The 27,144-nt window shown below is 41.8% G+C and overlaps 1 protein-coding gene across 6 annotated transcripts in view; it reads right to left on the bottom strand.

Annotated features, from left to right (window-relative positions):
* Positions 1–4,879: 4,879 nt before the first annotated feature.
* Positions 4,880–27,144, bottom strand: part of SEMA5B (semaphorin 5B) — a 537,498-nt gene continuing 515,233 nt past the window's right edge. For 5 of the 6 annotated variants that reach the window (XM_089520263.1, XM_089520262.1, XM_089520265.1 and 2 more), the window contains one exon: positions 4,880–10,162. In XM_089520263.1, coding sequence (XP_089376389.1) covers positions 10,007–10,162 — 156 coding nt within the window. In that variant the 3' untranslated portion in view covers positions 4,880–10,006. Of the gene's footprint in view, positions 10,163–10,873; positions 10,944–27,144 lie in introns of all 6 variants that reach the window. The other variant, XM_089520266.1, reaches the window with a different exon arrangement.

The following is a 27,144-nucleotide window of genomic DNA, read 5'->3' as shown; positions in this document are numbered from 1 at the left end:
TGGGAATCAACTTCTCTTTATTAACTTAACAGATTAGTCCGTTCCCTCTGCTACAGTTAGAAAACTGAGCTGTAGTATCTCCTGTCTTCATCTTCCCTTTGGTTTGCCTCCCGCTTCCTCATCTAAAAACAGATTGGATTACATTTCAAACATGCACACAGTTTCCACCCAGAGTGAAAAGAGTTGCACAGCTGACTGGCTTCAGTATTGTTTTGACTTTTCTATATGCAGAGCCCTTCATTTAAAAAATTTTAAAAATCTGTTATTTATGGCATATTCTTCCTGACCTTTCTGTAACCTTGGAAAACATCCCTCATTCCCAGCCAGCCATCCAACTTACTTCAGCCTTGACGGATTCACTCCAATAAACAGGCACGATGGCTGTAATTTTGCTTAGTCAGTACAATGATTGTGCCAGTATAGATGGCAGCATGGTAGCAGGGGTAGAAAGTGCTATGATGGTGGTTATGGAGTGGGGGAATGGCAGCAAAAGCCAGCTCTTGAGCTATGCAGGAGCCAGTGGGGTAGCTTTCTTGGGGAATCTTCTCCAAAAAGTAAAAGACTAGGGTAAAGTACCAACAGGATTTGGGCTTCTGTCTCTAGCTACTTGCTGTTCAAATTGCCAGTGGAGGCTCTGAGCACTGTTTTGAGGTTCTTATCTGGTCGCGAGGCTCCTATGAGACAAAGAAACAGAACTAAGGGGCAAAAAATATCTGACCTACTTCTTCATATAAAAGATTTTTGTTTGGTCTGATGTGAGACCAAACATCAGAAACCTAGCCAGAAACCTTGTCTGCTCTGCAGGTCCTTCCCCTGAAAGCAGGGGAGATGGATTGTTGTGGGTTTAGTGGTGCTGAGATACTCTGCATAAGTTTGAAAGCTCTTGCTTCATTTGTTTCAGGGCTAAGTGATTATAGCAAAAGACTTTCTAAGCATTTGCTTCAGGTTAAATTCTGGACTTTGTTCTACCCCCCCCCCCCCCCAACAGTCCATGATGCTGTACAAATAGTTAGCAGAACTTAAATCTCTGCCAGCATTTTTCTACTGGGCTCCTGTCTTCATGTGCAATTCCAGGTTTTGCCAGGGGGCACACCGCTCAAGCCACTCCGGGGCTAGTAGCAATGGGGTATCCTGGGCACAATCCAGCAGCAGTCTTTCATCCCACAAGAGAGGCATTCTCCTCCCAGGTCTCCAGTGGCAGCTCTTCATTTTCCACACAGCTGGATGGTGTTTAGGATCCCATCACCCACACTGGACCCTGACTGGTGGAGAGATCCCCAGGTATTTTTCACAGATCCTGCCGGCACAAAGCAGGGACATATTGGATGAGTGGCTGGGGAGGGAAGGCAGGAAGTTGGGTGGATGGGGATGTGGGCTGGCCCTGACCAGCTGTGGAGGCTGAAAGCCATGGAATGGAGAGTCTCCTCTTGCAAATGAAGTAATCCTGGGAGAATGACAGAATTGGGAAAAGCGGGAGTTTTTGAATGGCAACTCTCACTAGCCGCACTGCGGGCCATGGATTCTAGGAATGGTCCTCTCCAAATGTCACTTTTTGAAGCTCTGGAAGGTGTATAGGGGTGTGGGGAGCTTCATAATGCCTGAAGTGGGAACTTTTTTAAGGTTAGGGAAAATAGATGTTGGGGACCCTCAGGCTAAAGGGTCTGACACCAGAAGAAGAAAAACCACCCACTGTTTTGGTCAGCAGAGCAAGGATATAGGGAGCCCAGAATTCCTTAGACCTCTTGCAGAGTAGCAATGTGGGGTTCCCCCAAAAGGACAAGATGGGAATCTTTTGGGGGGCAGGGGTTGCTGTGCAACTGAAATACTGGATGCTTCTTTCTGGAAAAAAAAAATTTTTAAAGGACATATCCTGGCTTAATATCACCAGCAGGATGCCAGCCATAACATGTTAGCTGTGATCTTGGCTGTTCAAAACAAAACAAAACAAGTTTTATTTATATGCTGCTTCATACTGTACTAACAGTGTCTAAGCAGTTTACAACTGTAAGACGCACAGGTTCAATGTGCGATAGAAAACCTAGTGCCTTTCAGCAGTGAAGAACTGTATGTGACGTATCAATAGCAGGTGGCCATTTTGGAACAATTGCAAGGGTTTGGAGTGTAATATCATGGGTTCTGTGTGTTGCAGTGGGCCTGATAACCCTTTTTGTGGGTGTATTACTTGTATCACAGTACATTGTACTTGTGTTAGGTTGACGATTCCCAGAAGAAGAAAAAAACAGGTTAAGAGTGAGTTAAGAGACTGTCTTTTTTTGCCTTGTTAAAACCACCTTTTTCCTTCTCCATAAATCTGCATGTAACAGGTGAACTCAGGATAATATTTCACCCACTTAAGGAGGTCCATGCAAAGCTTACACAGTAATAAATTTGTTAGCCTTTAAAATAAGACTCTTAGTCTTTAACAATAAACACAGCTACTCTCTAGAACATGTTACAATACTGAACATATCAATCTATTAAAATTAATGGAATTTTAATCTGTTAAAATTAATGGAATTTACTTCTTTAGCCAGAGCCCTGGAATCCTTACAAGAGTAATTTCCCTCATTAATTTTGGTGGAACAAATGGATGTGCAGTCACTACAGAAGTGCCACAAAAACTGCTGACTATGGCCTGTTACAGACAGCCAAAATAAAGCTGCTTCGAGTCACTTTGGAGGTATGGTATTTCTATGATGCATGAGTCTTAAGAGTCTGGAAGCTTTGCCAAAGCTGCACTCCAGTCCTTAGGACTGGAGCGTGGCTTTGGTGTGGCCTTTGGACTCTTAGGATGCATGTATCATTGAAATATCATACCTCCAAAGTGACTTGAAGCAGCTTTATTTTGGCTGTCTGTAACAGGCCTATGTTGAAATAAATGGACCTCCCTGGTCTACACAACCAAATGGGATAAGCCGAGTTTAAAACTCTTCCATCCCCAACATTCTGTTTTTCCTATGTTCATGTAAAAGGGATGCTTCTGAGGAGGAGAGCTTGTTCTACACGTGGAGGCTCTCCATATGAGCAAAACCCCATATTTTTCCATCTAATTAGGACTTTGCATGTGTCAGTTTTGGCATCTACAGTTTAAAGAAGGTTTACAAGTTGGAAAACCTCATAGGACTAAATGAGAAAATGGTCAGCATCCTGTTGAGCAGTTATGAATGTTTAACCTACAATTCCACGCTTGTGACGTGCTTCATACCCTATATAGCTCCTAACTTTGGGGCTACATAGGGACCATGGAAGGCCCCCAATTTCCACTTACTGGGAAGCAGCTGTTGCAATCAATGGAAGGCCATTCCTGTCACTCCAGAAGCAGCTGATTGATGGTCCCACCCTCCCTTGCCCAAGGGGGAATTGCAACAGGAGCCCTGTTTCTACCTGTGGTGTCAAAGATGGCTTGCATAAGGTGGTGGGACCAACAGTCAGCTGCTTCCTGAGCAAAAGGGGAACAGACCCCCATTGATCACAGTGGGGATGGGGTGGTGGTGGATGTCAGTCCCATCACACACAAGTTTTTGCCAAATCAAATACAGTAGAGTCTCGGTTATCCGACATTCGGTAATCCAACATTCCAGATTATCCGACTGTCAGATAACTTGGGGGCATGGCTATGGGTCTTTCCGCACCCACAGACACCCCCCCCAAAGAGACAGCTTGCTTTCCCTTGGCTTGAAGGGAGCTCCGCAGAGTTCCCTTCAAGCCCAGGGCAACCAGGCCGTGAGGAAGGGACTCTGGCCTTGGCCCAGTCCCTTCCCTGGCAGCTTGCTTTCCCTCGGCTGGAAGGGAGCTCCACGGAGCTCTGTTTGGGCCAAGGGAAACCAGGACTCCCTCAGGAGAGAAGGGGCCAAGCCCCGCCGAGGCTCTCCTTCTCTCCCAAAGGAGTCTGAGAGAAAAGTGTTGCTGGGCACAACACTTCCCTTCCCGGCTTCGTTCTCCTCAGCCAGCGGGGAGTGCATGCATTCCCCACTGGCTGAGGAGAACGAAGCCAAGGAGGTGAGGGCTGGGCTCAATCCTCCCCTTCCCGCCTTCATTCTCCTCAGCCAGTGCTAAGGAGAACAAAGCCGAGGAGGTGGGGGCTGGGCCCTGTCCTCCACTTCCCGGCTTGCATCTCCTCAGCCTGCGGGGAGTGCATGCACTCCCCGTGGGCTGAGAAGATGCAAGCTGCTGAGGAGTGAAGGAGGAGGGCAAAGGAGGCGAGGGACTTTTGTCCCCAATGGTGGCGTGTGCGCGCATGTGCACGCACTCCATCATTGGGGACCATCTGGATTATCCAACATATTTGGCTATCCGACTATAAGCTGGCCAGTTTATGTCAGATAATCAAGATTTTACTGTACTAAAAACCACCTTTGCTCTTTCAGTCCCATCAGCTGATCACCTTACAGCATTGTTTTAACTGTTAGGAGAAGTCTAGTTTACAAATGGGGAACCTGCAGCTTCCGAGAAGTTGCTGGATTTCAGCTCCCAGCAGTCCCTATCAGCAAGGCTTTTGGTCAGGGATAATGGGAAGGAAAGTCTATCAACATCTGTAAGAAGCACAAATTCCAGCCTTCCTGCAGGCTGTGTTCATTCCTCTTCTCCCTTAACTCTGTACAAAATGAAAACCCTGTTAAAAAACATCTGAGCTAAAAGGCAGAAGGAATGCCTTCTTGTTGAAGGACTGCATTCAAAAAATGAAATAAAGTGGGTCCTGTCAGCTAGCTTGAAAATTCACTATAATGAAGGGGGAAGGGACTGAATTGTACAAAATTGTGTAGCTATCTGCTGCAGCACGTAACCAAAATACTTCTATTTACTGTTCAGTTTTCCCCCTTGTACATACCTCTACTGGTAATTAAAAACAATAGAACCAATATACTAAGTCAATTTGGGCTGTTTATTCATAAAGTATGAGCAAATACAAACATTGTTTACTTTGCCATTCTTAACATGAATGGATTTTTTTTTTTTTTTTGGCGGGTTGGGGGAAGATGGAACAATTCTAGCTACAAAAGTCAACTTCTTAATTTTCATTAAACAATGAAAAAATTCATTCCTCTAGGAAAAAAGCAAGTTCTTGTTAAAATCTGCTGCTTGTTCTTTTGGGTTCTCCTTTGAAATCTACCCTCAAGTCCCAGTGCTGCTTTCATTATTCTAAACGTATTTTTAGACATTCAACAAGTACACATATATTGTCTGTATGTGTTATAAATATATACCATATATACACATACACAGTACTTAAAGTAAGAAGACTTTATGAACTTTACATTTTTATGTTTTGCAAGTGTAAGAAAAAATCTCACATTTGGTATGACTAATGGTAACTTAGTTTCATCTCTGCATGACTTTTTCACAACATTAGATCTTGTAATGCTAGGAAAGGTACAGTTCTAAATTACACTTCCAAAAGGACTCATGTCATTTCCTCTTCCTATACCAATCTTCAACTAACAATTTCTTTCTCTAAAAAAATAATAATAAGGCAGCAGGTATGCATATACAACTCCTATGCTGTAGTGTAGATGAGCATATGGAAACATCTGCACATCCCTCTTTACAACACCATCATCTCTTCCTTCAAGCATTCATTCTTCAAAGAAACATTTGTCCCTCTTCTATCAGAATATGCATATTATTGAAACGCAGTACTTTTTAAGTGAGTTTCCCAGCAATAAATTCAGTGTATATTTCTGAAATACAGCCCCATAAAGCTCCTTTGAGCAGATCCTGCAGTGTTTTGTTGCCTCTGCTGAAGAAGCTACAACACAATGACCCAGCCTTCTTTTTTTTTTTTTTTTTTGTGATAGAGAGAGGGAGGGAGCAAAGCGGTTTATGGCTCTGCCAGAGCCTTGTGGTGAAGCTTTGTCGCTTAACCATTAGAGTCATATACTGATGAGGACAGAAAACAACACTGAAGAAAGGCACAGGAAGAGAGCTAATATCACTCATTCCCACAGAGAATACATGTAGGATCTATTCAGCTATATCAGCTTTCCAGCCTCCTGTTTACTGGCCACTTTACCCTAATGCAGAATTTGATATGCTTTCTAAGATACGCACATAAACTCTCTTACAAACACAGCTCTATTTAGTTCATTAAGGCAGATGTTCTGCCTCTGCAAATAGATACCTAGGTCAACAACAGAAGTAGGGAACATGTGGCCCTCCACATGGCAATGGACTCAAATGCCCAGCATCCCTCACAACTGGTCATGCTGGCTGGGACTGATGGGAGATACAGTCCACCAGAGGTCTGAAGGTCTCCACTTTCCCTTGGGGTACAGCTGTCTTTTAAGCAAGAGGAATTCCACATCTGTCTGTAAAGAATGGCTGGATCTGAATGTGTGACAATTGAATTTGACCAAATTCCCAACATCTCCAGCAAATAAGGTAATGAAACATAGAAATGAGACATGAATAAAAGGCATAGAGACACACACCCCAGTGATGCTTTCTCACAGTCAAATGATCACAGGAGTTATTCAAATATTGGGAAAATGATTTTATGGGATGAAACTCCCAGAGTCCCTCAGCCAGCATGGCAACTGTAACTTGCCAAAATGTAACTTTTCCAGGCCCTGGTTACGATTATTAAATCAAGTGGTAATAACAGGCTTCACCATCCAACCATCCATGAAACTCTACAGTACTCTTTTCTGCACTAACAAGACTCCAGTCTCCAAAACTGATTAAGTCAAGATAGTCTTTACCACAGAGTTCCCCTTGTTCACTCTTCCAATTCTGAATGTGTCTGAGTTTGGTCTTTTCATTATGTTGTTACCTGGGCTGAACATAAACATTATGAATTAATAATGCTGCTTTTCACAAATACTCACTTGACCTCTGTAGATGTTGCTGTGCACCAGACAAGTAAAGATGGCTCTAAGCCATTTATTTTTTTAAAATGAGAGGGCTCTAATCCCTTTGGTCTGCAATCCATTAGTTTCTCATGGAAGAAATCGCCTTCATTATAAAGAATCCAGGCATAATTCTGACAACTCACATAGGTTTGGAAATTTGGCTGAACAGTTGTCCACTGCCATATCAAATGGTCTCAGAGTTATTCTAAATTTCAAAACATAATTGCTGTGCAATCTAGAAAGCTGCCCTACTGGGTACAAGGGTGCCACCACATGCGTGTGGCAAGAAAGACATCACCCACTGCAGTATCTCAGAAAGCATGTGCATAGAGTTGTTCCAGAAAGCACACTATAGTTTCCTCATTCCTCTTTCCTTTCTGACAAAGACCTGTTGCAGAAGCAATACTTTTGCTTTTGGAACAGGCAAACCAATTCCCTGTGGTGCATTAATAACCTGGGGATTTCAGAAGATCTTCCTAGACTGGAAGAACAACCTGACCGACCATGGACAGCAGCAGCCCAGTGCCTGAAGAACTCAATTACCTACTGAAGCAGAGATACAAGTACCTCCTGGTGTCCTGTGTCATTAACCTGCCATAGAGACTCCAGCTTTCTCTTTTGCTTTAATACTGCTCCTAAAGAACTGCGCTCTCAGGCAAACACTAATTGAGTGATAAGATGCTATTTTCTACCACTCTTTCGCAAGGTGCTATTCAAATGGCATCTGCACACTCGCATCAGAATTACCAATCAAATTTCTGAAAGGTTCTCATTCAGGAGCCTGGGAAGAACAAACTGGAATAGTCTAACTAAAAATATCTCTGCCCAGAAACCTGCTGTGATTTCTGGTCTCTGAAGAGAGAAACTTTACCTTGCATAACCAGAAGAAGAAAAACTTATAAGCAGACAAATGAACCTATAATCTTCATCAAGCTGGGAAAAAAAATCTTGTCTTATTTCAAACAAAATACCAAACAAATAAAAGAATGGGGGAAGAGGAGAACAGTGAAAGGAAAGATTTAATCCATTTATACTCATTCTGTCACAAAATTAGTTTTGCACCATGCTGGAACACTCTGAAACAATGCCTTGCTAAGGCCCCAATCCAACAATTTCCTACATATGTGGGAGTTCAGCTGTTGCTTAGATACCAGTCAGGTTTATCCCAATCATTTCAGTCAAAAAAGCAGCACATCTCAATGTTCAACGACAGAATTTTTGCATTCATAAGTGCTCCATGTGGGGAAAAGAGACCCCATGCAACCCCCATGGGCCTGGCTTGAGATACAAGAGATACATTCTTAGTCACTGGCATATGGAAACAACATGGGTAAGCATACTAGGAGTCTGTGCATTCAGTCACTGAACTGTTCATAGTTTGTGTAGGCATCAGTGATTTACTAACCTGTCTTACGACATTTGGTTGCTTAAGGTAATATGAGAACTAGGCATCAGTACTGGATCATTTTCCCATTCAAGGGAGGAGGCATTCATAAGCATGGACAGAACCACTTGCCTGTAGTAACAGTGCCAAAAAGATTTTTAAGGATGATGTGCATGTGTTTGTGCATGCATGTATGCGTGTGTGCATAAGGGGTGCAATACTGAATACTGGACAATATGAGACAGAATCTAAAATAAAAGGCATGGATCATGGCCAAGCCAGCAACTGCAAATAGACATGGCCATTGCTGAAAGAAAATGCACAGGAGAAACACAAGCCTGATATGTGCTCATTGCTCATGCAAGGGACTGGCTCATGTTCTTGCCACATGCACCATGTTGTGGCAGTCTCCAACTCTTAGCACCAGGAGTTCATTAAAAAGAGACAGACAGATAGATAGATAGCTAGATACACAAAGAACGTTAACCAACAGTGGCAAACTCACATGGGATGGAAGTGTCCATGAAAGCAAGGAAAGCTAGGGTGGGCTTCCTGCTAGACATTTAAGTCAGACAATCGACATCATGGCTTCTGCATTGGCCTAACACAGTCACACACAGACACAGAATAACATTTCAAAGCAGGACTGGATTGTTTGGGAATGCTACAGATCACAGTTTATGTTGAGTGTAGCAGATTTGTGGGGGTTTTTTTCTTGCTCAGATACTGAAAGACACTGGCAATTAATGATGGACACTGCATTTTCAGAGTACTACTGGCTGGAAGACGCTAAGGGAATCTGCAGCAGGCTTTCTGAGTTAGACTATTCTATGAAGACATTCTTTAGAGACACTAAACTTTTCTTTGTTCAAGTGAATTTAAAAAACTATAAAAAATAAACCAGCAATTCGCATAAAGCTTGGTGATTTTAACAACAACAGAAGGTCATCAATCTAACAGTTTCTTAAGAGGCTACTGGAATCAAAGTCAGAAGAAAATTGTTCCTTCCTAAAAGGATATTCCATGGCTCTTGTTCCATTCCACATATTCTCTAATGGGCTACACCAACTTGGATGTATCCAGAGCCCATGTTTCATGTACCCAAATTTAATGTCTTAATCCTGGCTGGAAATGTTTCACAATGCTTCTTTTGTGTGAAGTACCTCATCTTTATTTTGTAAATCTCGCAGGACTTTATCCATTGAAAGTTGCAGATTGCATATATTTCTCCTTATCACAGGAAATGCAGACAACACTGGTCAACCCCGAAGCTTAGAAACCAAAAGCTTTAGCATGGTGGTCCATAAGGCTTGTTTTGGGGATGACATTCATGCTACCATAACTTGTAGGTATGTGAAAGATGTGCCTGAATGCATTACCGTCATTTCTCTTCCATGTCCACTGAGTTTCTGAAGAAGTACTGGGTAGTCACATACCACTCCACACAAGTTTAGCACATTATGGTCAATTCCTGAACTATCTTGGCATCAGACAAAAAGGAGCCGCTCCAGCTTTAAATATCCTTAGCCGTAAGTGCCATTTCAAGCTGAGGTCCTCTCAAAAATCCTAGACAAGATAATCCATTATCCATAAGCATTGGGTCCACTTAAGGAAATGTGCTACTTGAATGTAAGACCACTGATAAAGAGAAAATAAAAGGCCCATTGTATAATATTTACATCTAGAGATAGGGCCAATATTTGGTCCATAAACTCAATTTAAAAAATAAAAAGCATATTGGAAGTAATCCAGTTTTTGAGAGATCAGTCCATCATCAGCTGTTAGTAAAGGTCCTTCCAGGGGAGGCCTCAGGCCTGTAGTCATATTTATTCAGCGTACTGGGATAATAGGTTGTTGTGTACACATTCGTTTGCTGCAAAGGATAGAAGTTGGTCCTGTCGTCTGGTATTAAATTGTTCTTGTTAAGTGTCTGTGAAAGAAAAACAGAGACATTAATGAAGAAATTCTCCCTCTCTCTTCCTTATAACCAGAATTCTCACCTGTTCCTTTTCCTAGTGCCATTTTCTCTGGTACCTTCCCTCTGTCTAAAGTGTATCTGTATAACCACTTCGTAACTTCTACAGACATTTTCCATTGATGAGGGGGGTCACACCTATTTCTTGCTCTGTCAGTGTTATGTGGAGAATCTTCTCTAAGTACCTACTAGAACCCAAGATCCACATACAGTGGACCCTTGTTATACACTGGGGTTTGGTTCCAAGATCCCCTGTGTATAACAAAATCTGTGTATGCTCAAGTCCCATTAAATATAACGACATAGCAAAATGGTGTCCCTTATAAAAAATGGAAAATCAAGGTTTGATATTTGAAATTTATACTTTTTTTGAACATTTTCAAACCATGGATACTTGAATCCTTGTATAAAAAATCCGTGTATAAGAAGGGCTGACAGTATGAATCCAGACTCAGGCGCACTGATTCTCCAAGTAGGTGGCAAGTTACTTGGACCCTGGCATTTTCTATCACTCAACATCATGCAATCCATGCTGGGCCTAACGAAGAGGACCTGTACACTTTGAGACAGCCTGCTTTTACTAGTTTTACTCTAGTTCCCTCCCAGTAGTGGTAGTGAACCAAAAAGGCATTTCACTTTGCTTTGGAAGAGCAGGTGCACATTTACCTGATCTCCATCTCCACTGGTAGATATCCAGGTTTGGACCCCCCGATATTAAGTGTGTCACTTCTGTAAGCTACAGTACAAGTAACAAGGCATGGTCACATGTGAGGAAAAAGGGGGTTTGGAAGAAAATCAGCAACCAGTTTACAAGTACAAGTGCCAACAATATGGAGAGGGGGGAAATGGAAATGAAATGCAGGTGTACTTTTAATTGTCCATGTTTCAGTAAGGGGTTTCTTATTTTCCCTATTGTGCATTTAGGAAAGACTTCCATTTAACTGTATCACCAAAGAGAAAGGTGTTTCTTGCTACCCATTCTGTAAAAATTCATTGTTAAAAACAGATAGTTCATTTCAATATGCATGAACAGGAATCCTATTGGTTAATCTCAACTAATTTAAGCAAGAAAGGGCGGGGGTTTTGTGTTTTTTAAGGACGTCCCCAGAATATCTGTGGCCTGTCAGCATATCACTTTAGGGGTGTCTAGTCCTACATACATATACAAAGAAATGTTTGCATATCCATGGTTTCCTAGCTAGGAAATTGCTACAGAAGAGGGTAAATGCACACAAAATGCTTAGTGTACAAGAGGCTTTTAAATGTTGTATCAACTACACAGAGTGCCCATAACAGGGTGGAAAACTTGCATCATTCTGGGTGTTTATGAACTGCAACACCCATCATCCCTTTTCATTGGCTATGCTTGCCCAGGGCTGCTGGGATCTTCAGTCCAACAACTGGGGGTTACATTTTGCTCTCCCCTAACCTACCTTGGTCAGTATTTTTAGCAATCTCCCATGGCTCTGAAGTCTTTTCTGCGACTAACTTGATGTTTAAATGGGTCCTTAAATGGTTTAGTAGTCCAACCTCCCTGCTCTTTCATATCTAAAGGGAGGACTGAGAGAATAAATCACTTTTCCTAGAAGGGTTTTGTAAAAAACTAATTTCATGTTGAAAAAGTTTCTGTACCTATTTTTTAGAATCTTGAAGTAAATATATTTCTCATTATTGCAATTGAATTATTTCATGCAAAGCTACAAAATCTTCTTAACAAAAAGTACATCTGATTGGAGGCACTGCAGTTGAATCTTGCACACAAGAGGTGCGCTGCAGATGAACAATGTCACAAAAGAAGCAAAGAAAACCATTTGTTTAAAATCCAACAATCAACTGCAAATCATAAACCCAAGATCCCATCACAACAGCCAGCCAACCTGTTAGAATATGAATATGTCAAGCAAACACTGTTCACTGACCCTCTGCTCAAAAGATCCTGCTTTACAGTGTGCAACTGACTGTCCTGACAGCTTGTAGCACACACTAATTCCACCATATTGAAAAGAGAGGAAGGCCAAAGCAACTGAGAAGGTGATGTATTAAAGTGTTCAGGAGTAAAGTGGACAAAGAACTCCAAAATAGTTTAAAGTAAATGTCTGACACTGAATCTAGAAAGATCTGGACAAATGGCAGTAATTCATTTTAACAAATTAGGTTTTTCTCTGGTGTGGTAGTGTCTATTCTGGAGACAACCCAAACTCAGTTTACCAAATCCCTAGTCAGTTGTGTAAGTCAGAAACATCAGAACTGTGATACTCCTTGGGCTTCAAAAAACTGCAGGACACCCACTGTGAATGGTTTCTGATAATCTGGGAAGTGGCTCTCACTGATAAATTAACAACACAATTTGCTAAATGCTAAAATAAATGCTAAAATTAAAAAGAATTCAGTCTTAGGAAATTACAATGTATGGCTTTTAAACCATGATTAGATCTGTAAAAAAGTGGCTTTGGTGATACTTATCTCATGGCACCATCTCTGGCCCATAGCTGCTGCCTGCGCCAAGCGCAGTTAGGACACCCCTTTTCATTGATGAGGAAAAACTGTCAATGAGCTCACAATCAGACTGGTCCCCAAGGGCAAAACATCACTGCCAGGGCAGTTGCATTTATTGACAGTCACAAGATGTCAGTGTCACCTGTTCACTAGACCTAATAAACCATTGCCTTTATTTTTTTTAGAATTTCTTTTCTTTTTCTTTATAAAAAACCTCCTGGAATTGCAATAGTGGAGCTCCAGTATTGCACAAAAAGTGAAAATAAATATAAATATAAATAAAAAACCCAAAAGACATGCTGAGTAGGGCAGGAAGGCAGGGTTAAGAGGGAGTCAGGAAGATGGCAGAATGGCGGTGACAGTCCCAGTCACGCAATTGCCAAGACATGCGGTAATGGCTATTATACAAACAGGTACAATTATGTTTTCATTGACCACAGCGATTGCAGCAAGAACAGGGCTTGTGCAGTAAAAGCCTTTAAGACACTCACAGAGTCAACAGACCAGCATCCACTGAGCATACAGTTCTGAGGGAACAACAACAAATAACAGCAGAAAACTCATCAGGATGTGCTTGTAAGACAGACTGAAATATAAAATGTGTGTTCATCCATTCTAAAATATATATAGAACCTACAGTAAATAATGTAATAAACACTGTTAAATATTATTAATGCTTGATGCATATTTTGTATGTTTAATTTATGCTTGGTTTATCTTAGTATTATCTTCTATTTCTTAAAGAACTTTATTTTCCAAACATGTAAAATGGAAACATAATGAAATCAGGCAGTATAATGGAATCAGTCTAAGAGATTTTTCTTGCCCACTCAAAAGAGTAGTAGGAAAACTTGACTAAGACAGACCCCTGTTTCAAGACACAGGTTTGTCACCACTGCATGCTGTTTGGGCCACAGTTTTTACACCAGTGAAGGAAAGGTTTGCTGACAAAGATATAACACAAATAGTCTGTACGAGTTTACAATATACGGGTTAAAAAAAACCCCAAAACCTTTCCCTCAGTGATCAGCCTTCCCCAGCCATTTTACCACAGAAGAACCCTTGAAATAATTTTCAGGTCTCAGGGAACCCCTGCTTAAAAATCATTATATCGGCAATTGAAAAATAATTGTCCGTCTGTCCATCCATCCATCCATCCATTTCAGTTACAATCTCTTGTGGCTCCTCTAGTTACCTCTCAGAAAACCCTAGAGTTTCAAGAGAACCCTATCTGAGAAACCCTGTCATCTTTCCCAAATCTATCCCTGTCATCTTTCCCAAATCTATCCATCTTGAGTCCTCGAAAGCTGCTTCAGCAAATGGGCTGCCAGGAAGTTATGGCTGTTTGTCAAAAAATCCCATTACTCAACAGAATATCTACACTCCAAGATATGTTTTTCACCCTTTGGAAGATTTTTCTTTTAATTACATGATGTTCACATATAAGTACTTGCAACTGCAGGTCATTTATGCCAGGAATAAAAGTCTGTCACTTCTGGACATAATCAGAAAAATAAGAGCAGGGAAGGAAATCATTGCTGCAACTAAAAAGGAAAAAAAAAAGATAATTACAATAATCCTTACATCTGTCATAAATGACTTTTGGGTTTCAGTACAGCTCTTTACAAAATATGGTTGGCACCTTATTCAGTATTTATGATGCTGTAAGCTAGACTAAGATCTCATAAGTTTTGCTGTTCACATTTATGATTGTGGTAACATTGCCATGACCACAAATGCTCTCAAGAGCAGAGTTTACTGCTGCTGCTCATCTCACTGTGGCTCACTATTGGGAGGGGAATGGACACACCATCCTTCATTGTCCTGCTCGCCAGCACCAGTCCTTCTGTTGTTGTAGTTGTCTGGATTTTAAGATTGGTGTGTGTGTGTGTGTGTGTGTGTGTGTGTGTGTGTGTTAGACCATGAGAGAAATTGTAGCTAATGAATATACTCTTGACTTAAATCAACTTCATGTATAAGTTGAGGGTAGGTTAAGGGGACAAAATTATAGATGTTGATATGACTCGTGGATATGTCAAAGGTAAAACCTAGGGGCATGTAACAAGGGAGAACATTCACCAGGGAATGAGTCCTTTTTTGATGGGAGTTAAAGTATAGTGGTCCCTCCACCTTTGCTGAGGTTAGAAGTAAAGAAGCCCATGAATGTGGAAAAACCACAAATTAAAAAAGGCTATTCTTATTACTTCAGAGAACTTCTCTCTAGGAATCTCCAAGTCAACACCTGCCAGGGGTTGATCATAGAATCATTCTGGAGGATCTACAAATGCCTAGAGAAGTTTTTTCTCTAGGAACTTTTAGGTTCTCCAGCACAACTTTATGGTCAACCTCTGGCAGAGTTGTGCTGGAGGACCTAGAGATTAATCAATCATATTAATCAAAAACACACATAATCAAATCCTCAAAAGTGGAGGGCCAACTGTACAGTTCTTACATTGATCCATGGACTCAGGTTTTTGGGGTCAATTATTTGACTAAAATTTCTAGATTTACGCATGAATACATACAGTATGCCATAGTAAGCTATGTTTCCTGTGCAAGATCTCAACTTGAACATTTGTTCATTATGCTTCCCATAAATAGGACGCTCATTTCTGAGCCAAGTCACTGGTAAGGGTCAAAAATGGTCAACTATCAGTGATGGCTGCATCCCGTGGTCCTGTATCTTTCAGTGGGCTGCTGTAATGCATACTTCTAACATGCAGGCACCATTATCTTCATTTGTTCAGCACCTCATGTTAGCAATAAGAAAGGTTTCCAGGAGACACAATGGGTCTGAAGCAAAAGTATTTTTCTGCATATTCCACAAATAGAATTCTTTTAAACCTTGCTCTACACTCTAGAGTTCCATGGAAGAAGTGAATGAAAGATCAAGTATGTTCTTCCACTTGAACCAGTGGAGCTGTTGCTACAAGGGACTTAGGTGCTCCTTGTAACCAGCACCTTTTAGTAATCTGGCTGATGCTCTTTGGACCAACTGAAGTTTCCAAACACTCTTTAAAGGCAACCCCATGTAGAGTGCATTATTGGCGGGGTACAGATAGCCCAAAAAGGGTGGTCTGCTCGTGCCTTGTTTTGCTGCGTGAGGAAGCTGCAGTGGACAAACTGCATGGCTTCCTCACGCTGCAAAAGCAGGTTCTTTTTGTGGCGTGATTGTGATGCCACAGTGCACTAATGGCATACTCGCGACGTCACAATGGCATCGCGACATGCGGACGCTAATTGTCCGTTGCGTCAAAATGGTTGGCACCCATCTTTACAGGGCACTGCCATTTTGACGCCCTTGTTATGTGCGAGGGACAGGGGACATCTGGAAGCGCCGCCCCTCGCACGTAACAACGGCACCCCATGGCACCCGTCTGTAGAGCGCTATAATAACCCAATCAGGATGTAACTAAGGCATGTGTCACTGTGGCCAAATCTCATGAAGAACGGGAGGAATGGGAGGAACTGGCACACAGTCCATTACTGATGTCAACAGTCTTTGTTGGTTTAACACAAAACCTGCTTCCTTGGCTTGTGATGGAAAGGAATAATAGAGTTGGGTCATCTGCATACTGATGGAACCAAACCCCAAAACACCAACCTCTCTCAATGGCATCAGTTGCACATGGCCACATCGAAGAAACCATTGACTCACTAACTATGTACTTCTGTGATGCTAAATGTGGAAGGAAGATTAGAAGAGGGGACCATTGCTCCACCTCAGTACCCTGGCACCAAAAGATATCAGGAGAAATGTCTTTTCTCTCTAGGTGTAGTCAACTACCTCATATGGCAGAGTTCCCACTGCCTGCAGTGTTGCCCCTCCATTTCTTTCATTCTGTGGTCACTGTCAGTCAAGTAGGTTTTGAAAGATTCTAAAGTAGTCCTAAAACAAGCAAAATCCATATGAACAGCTATAACATTTGTACTGGGGTGGGGATGGGATTTGTGTACACACCATGACTAAGCTATCCAACCATCTTACCATCTTTAACTTTCTAGGGGGAAAAAGTTATAGTGGCTGGACTCATGCATGGGAGATATGTGTGATTCCCCAGTTCCCACTTAATGGAAAGCAGCCACTGCAATAGATGGAGATCCAGTCCCCTGTCACTTGGGAAGCAGCTGACAGAGGTTCCAACCCTTTCCCATGAGCAATCTGTGGTGCAACAGGCAGAAGTGAAGTCCCTGTTGCAATTCCTCTTTGTGCCAGAGATCAGCCAGCTGCTTCCCGACTGATGGGAACAGACTCCCATTGATCACAGCAGCTGCTGCCCAGTGGAGGAAGACTGGGGGACTTTCATAGCCCTTACATAGCCCCCAACTAAGCACTGCCACTTCCCCTTCCTCTGCCGCCGCCGCCGCCTCCGCCTCCTCCTCCTCCTCCTCCTCCTCCTCCTCCTCCTCCTCCTCCTCTTCCTTTTCTTTAACGCTGGCTGGCTAGGATACTCTATGGCAGTTATGCATTGATGACTGTTTCGTATTCACAATCCCTACATAGCCCCTGGTTAAGAAATTGCCATGAGTATGTAACTCTAGGTTACCCATTTGTAATTGCCACAGAAGAATCCAGCCAGCCAGCCAGCCTTGAAGAAGAGGAAGGAGGAAGGAGAGGAGGAGAAAGTGGTAGCACCAATGCTAGAAGTCGTCAAAGCTGATGGCATGCAGCTTTTCCAACCATACTTACATGCGCATATCAGCAAGCAAAATTGCTGAGCTAGCAAATGGCTGCTAATACTCCACATAAACTTGATAGAGACAAACCCTGAAAGCCTTAAGTGGCAGCATCTGCCGATCTTAAGTAAGACACATGTGACAAGCCCGCCTAGGTCACTGCTGCCACCGCCATAAGATAATGACACCTCTGTGAAATGCATCATTGCTCCACTAGTGTAATCTTCACCGCATGAGAGCCACACCTCCCTAGGATGGTTGACTGCTCAATTTGATTCAGCTCAGTGAATTAAAGAGAGTTGGGGAAGACACTAATAGCTTCCCACTAAGCTGTACCACTCGGTCTTTTTTGTTCCTCCTCAGTAAGCCTTCTTCCTTACCCTTCCTAGCAGACATTATATAAATTAAGAGCCTTGTGAAGCAATATTTAAGAGCCACAGCCTAGTACAATGAAAGGAATTCTTCCTTCTCTGAGTCATTCCTTAACCCTCCCCAAATCACCATAGCCTTTTGTATTAGACTCTTGTCATTGATGATACTCTTTGCTAACCAAGCAGTAAACATTCTTAATGTCACTCTGGTGTGCATGTGTGTCTTTTAATACAATTCACTAGCAGCAAAATTTGTATTTCAGTCTGGTTCATTTCAGCATGCTGTGTGATTAGAGGGAAGGCAGTTTGGTATTCGAGCTGGCTAGCTTAACCGAAAGCCACACCGTGCAAAGACGATGTCACAGAGAAATGGTTGCTAACTTTCCAGACTGCTGCAATTTATCAGCTTTTGACTGATGACTGAACTGTACACAGATTCCTGTTGCAAGCTGAAATGATGCACAGCAGAAGGGTCACCTAGACAGAAGGCAAACTCTCGCTGCAGTGATATCACTGCTTCGGCTGTGCCACACATGGGGATAAAGGGCAAAGAAGGAAAGAAGCCAGTAGAAATTGAAAGAGCAACCTATCAAATTAAAAGATAGCAGATTGCCATCATGTGTTTTCCAAGGGACAGAAGAGCCAAAAAAATCTATACAATGCCTTGGCCAGACACAAACTTCTCCTGGGAATGGGAAGGTGGTTAAAAGTCTGTTTTGTTATCTCTAGGCTGGAAAGGAAAAAAAATGAGGAAGTAGAGAGAAAAGGTGTTATTTTCAGTAGCAGTAGAAATGGCCATCCACAAGGGAATAAGACATTAAGAAGACAAGCAATGCTTTGGAACATCACATCTCCTTTCTAGTTTTAGTTCTCATTTCACAGCTGCAAGATGTACCGATGTTTCCTCAAGATTGCTGCTTCATTTGAAATTATTATTTGGAGGCAGGTAACAGGGAAGAGTACAGGCACTGCTTCTTGATTCACAGCACTGCCATTTTGAAACAGCAATGTATCTCTTGATGGCTAATGAACTGTGGGTCACAGCCTCTAATATCCCTATAGCCAAGGGTACTGCTTCAGAATGATGTAACTCAGCCCCATACTATTGACAGGAGGAAGGCTATATTGGAGAGATGTCCATCTTCTATGCCTAAGAGCTACATGCTAAGCATTTCCTGTGGCTGAAAGTCACAAACATATGTTCTGCCAATCTTTGTGCATAAATGTATGCGTACGCATGAAAATGAACACTTAAAGCTGCCTGGCCCATAGCCATTGACATTTTCCTTTGGTTAAGACTCTTGTGGCTTCAATTACTCCCTTTATCTTCTGACGCATCACCTTTTCCTCCTGATTTCAACCCCCCCCCCCACACACACACACAAATCTCTTTTCAGGATGGATGGCTGATACTGACAACATAAACAAGCTCTGAAAAGGAACAGTTCGTCTTTGCCTTGGATTTTCTGTGTCTTGAACTGCTTGGGAGCTGTAACTGAGGGTAAACAATATGGAACTGTAACTGAGCTTTGAGTTAGTTGGCCAATCCAGTTATAGTGCTGGAGGATGATTAATCTTTTGTTTACAAATCCCTGTAGAAGTCTGTGAATGTTCAGCACTGCAGCTCTATTCACAGGCATTAAATACTTTGATGCTTAGGTGTGCTTTAGAAAGAATCCAAAGACTTATCCAGTGCCTTAATCCCTTTTTAAATCCATCTATAAACTTGCACTCATCACTAGCAAGTTTCATAAATTAATTATGTGTTTTGTGTCAAAAGTACTTGTACTGCATATTCCACATGCAGCTAATACACATTCCAAAGGCATTAGGATACCTACCAGTTTATTTTCAAACCCATTCGTAAGGAATCCTGTTTAGCGATTTCTTCTTCTTCTTTTTTTTTTTACCAGTGCAAACATACTTAACCCTTTTAGGTGAGCTGGCCACCATGGCTCCAGTTACACTCAGTTCAGACCATGCCATAAAAGTCTAAAAATTGAGGGTCTGTATTATTTTATTTTATTTTTTAAAAAAAGAAGATTCAAACTGCACACTTTGTACACATGGATCTCGTCCCTCATTTTCTTTTCCTGTACAATACATACATGGTTTTGTATTGGCCAAAAGAGGGTCAGGATAAATGGGCAGTTTTTGCAATGAAGGCAAATCAGCAGCTTGACCCTGTAAATATCAGTAAACAATTTATTCATAAATTATCTGGAGTCACTGACAGGCAGTTAGGAAAGCAAGCTGGTGGTTGATGCAGTGTATTCTAGACAGTGAAAACTTGAGGCAAGTTGCTGAGAGATACAAATGGATGACTAGGCAAGAAAGATGTTCAGTGGGCTGAACCCACTTCGGTTTCATCCAAATAAATGTCACAATTTAGATCCCAATGAATGAGTGCAGTTTATCTGAATCCAATCCAATGGATGTAAGTGGAAGTGAGGTTGGGATTTAAAAAAACAAACACCTAGCTTCACATTTACACCGATGGAGATGGAACAGTCTGCCACGAACCAGGAAAATATTGGAGTTATGATGGACAGCTCATGAAAATGTCAACTGCCTAATGCACCCATAAAAAGGGAAATTATATACTGGGGATTATTGGGAAGTGATTGAAGCTTCTTCTTCTTTTTATTAAAAGGGCACTACTGAAATGTTTTTATGCGAATCTATGATGTGGCTTAATCTGAAATATCATATACAGTTCTTGCTGTCCCATCTAAAAAAAAATGCTGCACAGCTGGGAAAAGGTGTAGAAAGGAGAAACCCATGTTATCAGAGGACTGAAGTGTGATCCCTGTGAGAAGTTAAATATGATTTCAGCATGACATAAAAGCTTTTTGAAATTATGAGCCATATATGCAAAGTAGGAAAACAGAGTAAATGGATTTCTCAGCCTCCAAAAAATTTATAACCCAGGATTATCCAATTAAACTGAATAGTACTAGCTTTAAGAAAGACAAAAGTACTTTTCCATCCAACACACACACACACACACACACACAGTGGTTCCTGCCACAAGATGTAATGATGATCACTGCCACATACTACTTTAAAGAGAATTAGACATATTTTAGATATACTCACTATTTCTCATCATAAATACAAAATTATTAAAAACATTGTGCATAAACTTACCGTCAGTCTATATGTATAGAGTATATGAAGCATAAATAAATTTCACATTTAGACTTGGGTCTCTTCTCCAACGTATCTCATTATTTATATGCAAATATCTCAAATTCAAAACACTTCTGGGCCCAAGCATTTCAGATAAGGGATACTCAACCTGTAAGGGAAGGTATGAGCCTTTCAAGCTTTCCTGGGTAAGTTTCTCAGTAGCATCTTGCTTGCTTGCCATGGCTGGAAAGAGATTCCAGATCAGATGGGCCCTAGCTCTGACTAAACTATGAAGACATAATGCTGCCTTGAGCCTATCCAAATCTGTGTTATCTACTCCAGTTGGCCACAGTTCCCTAATCTTTTGGCAAAAGTTCTTTGCAGACCTGGATTGTGAGAAGCTTTTACCTAGCAATGCCAAGAATTAAAGCTGCTACATCTGCTTGCAAAGCATGTGCTCTGCCACTGAGCTATTTGGACAAATCCTCTTGAAGTTCCCTATCCTGGACATGCTTTGTGCAGAACTCTCAAATATCCACATGTGAGGTACACCCACAGACTCACAAAATTAGAAATGGCAGCTGGCATCCTGTTCAGTAGTTATGGGATTGTAATCTGGATCTGTAATCATGCAACTGCTAGGGATTCACATTTACAGTAATGAATAACCAAATGTGACCCTAAAATCCTACCTTCTAAGCCTGGCATCACCCCAGCTAAAGGATTTCTAAGAAGCTGCAGACCAGGATTCTGGGAAATGATATATGCAGTACTCTCCTAGTTGAGAGGCAGATTGAGAGAAGCAGTTGAAGCAGTAACCAAAGGGGTCTCTCCAGCTACCTGTTTTCAACATGATCTTACTACCAGGTGAGGGCTGCAGATATAATTCCCCAGCAACCTATGTGCAACCTCAGAAACCCTTGTGCTGGGACATTGTCAGGCTGAAAAGGTGTTTTTTGGGGGGGAGTAGCATAATCAGAGACAACTATGAAGACAGAGCTCTGTCATCATGTCTGAAATGCAGGATGTTGGCTTATATATTCCTTGCACATATCTAGTTCTGAGGCTAAAAAGATTATTGTTTTAGACTGGATACCTTGCTTGTTGAGAGTATTTTGGGAGTTTAAGCCCCAGAAACAATTTTTCCAAGTTATAAGCTTGTGCTCATAGCCTGTTCAGAAGTCTTATTCCTACCTAGTTAGCTGCCCTTTGAATATCTTGATCAGCCAAAAATACTGGCAAAATGAAAACTCCCACTCATCATGTTTGGGATCCATGCACTCCTGATGGTCAGCAGAGCTGTAACTCTTATGTGCAGTCTTTTTGATGTGTCCTTTCACTCTCTAAAACAACAGGTGTGTATGCTGCATCAGCTTGTGTTACACAACTTGGCTGGCCAGGTGGTGGCATAAAGCATTTTTATAACAATGCACAATGTAAACAACTTGCATTGCAATCCGCCTCCATACTGAACATACCACAGCACTGTTAAAGCACATTAGGAATCCTAAGACGCCCTCTTCATGTGCAAGGATTGCCTGAGGGCACTGCGGGTTCTTTTTACTCTGCAGGGAAGCCATGTGGTTTGGAGGCTGCGGCTTCCCCGTGGAGAGAAAACATGCTGTTGTTGTTGTTGACTGCCCTCAAGTCGGCCCTAACTTATGGCAATCCTGTGGATGAGACTCTCCAAGACTCCCTGTTTTCAACTGCTTTGCTCAGGTCCTACAAATTTAGGCCTGTGACTTCCCTAGTTGATTCTCTCCATCTGGTATGTGGTCTGCCACTACACTCTAGCTTTCCTAGCATTATTGTCTTTTTGAGTGAGTTGTGCCTTCTCATGATACGGCCAAAGTACAACAGCCTCAGTTTTGTCATCTTGCCTTCCAGGGAGAGTTTAGGCTTAATCTGTTCAAGGACCTATTTGTTTGTCTTTTTGGCCATCCATGGTATCATCAGCACTCTTCTGCAGCACCACATCTCAAATGAATTTACAGAAGACAGGGATTCTCTCCCTACTTTGGTTAAAAAACAACAATAACTTGTTAGCAGAACCCTGAATGCTCTTCACAAAAGGAGGGAGGCAATGAGGAAGAAGAGAAGCAGTATCTAAAAGGACTTCTTTTTTTCCTTTCCATATTCATCATCCATGTCTTGGCATGTTATCGTCTGTGAAAAGACTGATGAGTCAATGCCATCAGGAGTATTTACATCTCATCTGCATCAATATTCGTATCAGCTGAAATGCCTGAATCATGCTTGTGTAGGCACCCCACCCCTTTGGAATTAAATCTTGTTTTGCTTTAAATGTATTTGCGGTGAAAGCAAAGGCAATGGCAATGCTATAAAATTATATGCTCGCCACTCAGAAAGAAAGATCCAAAAGCATAGGGTGGGGCTCACAAATACCAAAAGAGATGTTTTTCAAAATCTCTTTGTCTCTATAGCCTATGGATGCAGCTACACTGCAGGATTAATGCAGTTTGACATAGTTTTAACTTCCATGGCTAAATGCTATGGAATTCTGAGATTTGTATTTTTGTGAGATATTTAGCCTTCTTTGTCAGAGAGCTCTGGTGGCACAACAAACTACAAATCCTGGGAGTCCATGGTATGGAGCCATGACACTCAAAGCAGTATCAAACTGCATTAATTCTGCAATGTGGCACCAGCCTATGACAGCAACACAGTGGCATATGGGGCCATATTGCTCACCCACAGCTCTTTTTCTTTATCTCCCTCCCTCCCTCCCTCCCTCCCTCCCTCCTTGTCCTCTCCGTATCCCATCCTTCCTCACAGAGAGCCTGGGCCATATGTGAGACAGGAGTGGACTGGCTTGCTGGGTGATTTAGTGGATCAAGAAATACCTTACTTGTATGAATATAGTGTACAGTCTGTTATTCTCTGCATTAAAGAATAAATAATTTAAACCAATGTTAAACCTGTCTGCAATCCTCCCACACACCCTCACATAGATTACCATTTTTTTAAAAAAGAAATCTTCAAAAATAGTTTAATGATGTTCAAGAGAATAGGCTAAAAGGAAAATCTAGGACTTTAAAACACTACTGACCAGATAAAACAGTCTTAAATTTGGAAAAGTGCAGAAGAATTGAAAGCCTCTTCTTTCTATGACACCATCTGCAATATTTCTGATAGTAAATAAAAATAACTAAGGCCCGTTACAGACGGGCCTTAAAGCGCGCGCTCTGCGCGTGCTAGGGTTAGAAAGGGGCATCCTTTCCAGACACCCCCAACCTTAGCACGCGCGGAGCGTGCACAAAATGGCGGCGGTGGTTCCACACAGCCGCCGCCATTATGACGTCACGACCGTGCCACTTCTATACGGGGTGGCGCGGACGTGACATTGTCACGCCACGCCAGGGCAAATAGTGCGCCCCTTCCCCGGCCGGAAAAGGAGCTCTGAAATGGAGCTCCTTTTCCGTTTGTGTCGCTGGGCGCAGCCTTCAGACAGCTGCGCCCAGCAACACAGAGGAGAAAGGGGCCAAGCGGCCCCTTTCTCCTCCTCCCCGCCGCCGTGGGGTGTCCTTGGGGCTTGAAGCCCCAAGGACACCCCTTTCCAGGCTGCGGGGAAGGGGCCTTTTGCCGCTTCCCCGCAGCCTGGAAAGCAGCGGATCTGGGCCTCAGCGGCTGCCACTCTAGCCACTGAGGCCCCGATCCGGCGGGGAAAGGGGCAGGTGCAGGCCGCCGCTTTTCGGTGGTCTGTAACCCGCCCTAGTATATGATTGAATGTCAGCTTCATGTAGTATCAGGTCATTGTATTAACCACTATATCTAGGTTCTTTGTTGTCAGATATATATATATATATATGTGTGTGTGTGTGTGTGTGTGTGTGTGTGTGTGTGTGTATATATATATATATATATATATATATAAGGTTTGCTGTTCTGCCCTTCTTTTTGTCTTCCTCTTTTTAAAATATTTATTTCCAGGCTATGTAATGAGCAAGAAATTGTGGATGAGGGAGAGTATTTGGATGTAAAATTGGTTACTACTAACAGAGAACAATTTGTATACACATATGGTTAAATGTAATGTCAGTTGTACAGACACACTGAGTCCTAAAGACTAATTGAAGTGACCATGATTTCTCACTCACCACAATTACCTTAAGTTCCATTGATTTCAAAGGGCTTAGTCTAGGTAGGACTAATGTGGGATTTAACCTACTGAGAATGTTTGTAAATGTATTTAAAGGGTTAAGGTTAAATAATCCATTCCCATTATCCTACAATGTCATTTAAGTATGTCTACTAATGAAGTGCATGTCCTCCACTGTGTTATTTATAGCAAGTGTCCACTTTGCAAAATCACAAGTTCATCTGTGTCTTTTTAAAAAGCTCAAGTGACCTAGACTGGACACAACAAATGTGATGGAACTAATGTTTCAGCCATTATTCATCTAACAAAGTTCATTATTGTGAGGAATCAATGTTCTAATAAGCTTTGTTTTAATGCTGACAACAACACCATGCCTATCACTTACCTATAAGAAACCCTACTTATATCAGGAGAACCTGCTCAACCACCCTCAAGTTTGCAAGGTGAGCCAATTAAGATAGAAAAACTACATCTTTTTCCTAGTTTTCTCTCTTCAATTATTCCTCAGCAGGTTCAGAATGTCTACTGTTCCTCTGTCCCTTTATTGTAGTTGTGCCAGTCTCCTTCTAAGAATGATGCACTGGTTCCAAGTTATAGTATATAAAATAGTGTAGTAAAATAGTGATCCCTTATATAAAATTGGCAGGCACCTTGTTTTCTTCATGCTGCAGTTAATGGTTGACTCTTTCCTTGACTTGTAGCATCTCTTGTTCTGTTTTAGCATCTTCACCACTATTATCTTCAGGAAGATATAGAAAGCAATTGCTTTCTTGTAGTAGTCCTGAATCTTTTGTGTCTGGTTTGCTCCTGACAGCCACTGTCCTCCAGGGTACTCCCTCAGCGTTACAGTCCTCTTCATTTTCCACGGCTGTTTCTATCTGTTGATTCTGTAGAATTAATTCTCCCTCTGTTCTTTCCAGAAATTCCCATGTTCTCTGATGTATTGAAGAGTGTTAATATGTTGCTGAAGTGTACTGACCTTCTCTTCCAAGTCACCAGCTTGCATTTGCTGCAAATGTAGTCAGAGAGGTTTTCCAGCAAGAAAACAATGTATACACATTCCAGCAGATTACTACAAATCATTCTGCCTTCATCGCTGCAGTTAATGTCCCCTCCTCCCTTTAGACGGTAGTAACTGTTTGGAATAGAATTGTGTGCACCACTGGCTCAAGAGCTTGCTTCTTCACCCAATCTGGGTTCCTTTCCACTCCCTGCAACTTCAGCAAAGGAACAATATACGGATGAGATGCTCTTTCTCAAAGAGTTCTGTCTCCTGGTCTCCAAGCTCAAAAGTTTGCTTCTTCACCCGATCTAGCTTCCTTTCTTCTCACAGAGTCTTCAACAAAGGCTGCTTGGAAAGAGATACAGATGATCTGTTCTTCTTCTCAGAGCTCCATTGCTGGGATCATCTCCTTATTCCTCTGGTCTACATACAGTCTCATCTTCAAGTGGCCCAATGTATCTCCATTTTTACCATGGTTTCTATCATGCTGTTTTCTACAGAACAGCAGGCTACTTTTCAAGCCAATTTCTGTCTCTTCCTTTAAAGTACTACCTCTTGAGTCCTAAGCTCAACCCAACTGCACCTCCACTGTTGTCTGATTTTTACTATCTTTGGCCTACTATCCAGCTCTCATTCTTTCATGTTCACTTCCAACTTATCTTCCTAATGTTTATGGTCTTAATTTGTGGGCAGAAATTGTATCACTTTGTTATAAGCATTGCATTTAGAAGCATCAAAGGAATGTTAGGTTCCCTTCCTACTCAGGAGTAGTCTTACTGCATGGCTGAAATGGGGTAAATGATTTCAGAAGTGTCTAAAACTAATGAATGAAACTCAGATTGTGTTTTTATTTCTATATAGATCAATATTTATTTAATTAGCCAAAAGAATGAAAGAGGATGGAGAAAGCAGGAGGAGAGGATGGGAGAGGAGGAATTTAATTTGCGTGACATGACTTACCTTCTACAAATTCATGCTGACTTGCACTTAGCTAAAGTGCTTTCTTATTAACCTGACTCTAACTTTCAGTCACTATAATCTTCCAAATATATATTTTTAATTCCCTATAACACTGCAGAGTTTTACAGAGAACCTCAACATTTCTGAGTTGAATGTAGGTAAGGAAGAATGAGACTCC

Source organism: Sceloporus occidentalis, unplaced genomic scaffold, assembly GCF_023333645.1.
Source record: "Sceloporus occidentalis isolate IW3139 unplaced genomic scaffold, rSceOcc1.0.p SCAF_4, whole genome shotgun sequence".
Lineage (NCBI taxonomy): Eukaryota > Metazoa > Chordata > Lepidosauria > Squamata > Phrynosomatidae > Sceloporus > Sceloporus occidentalis.
The sequence above is the reverse complement of the archived record's forward strand: the minus strand, read 5'-3'. Positions and strand labels throughout refer to the sequence as shown.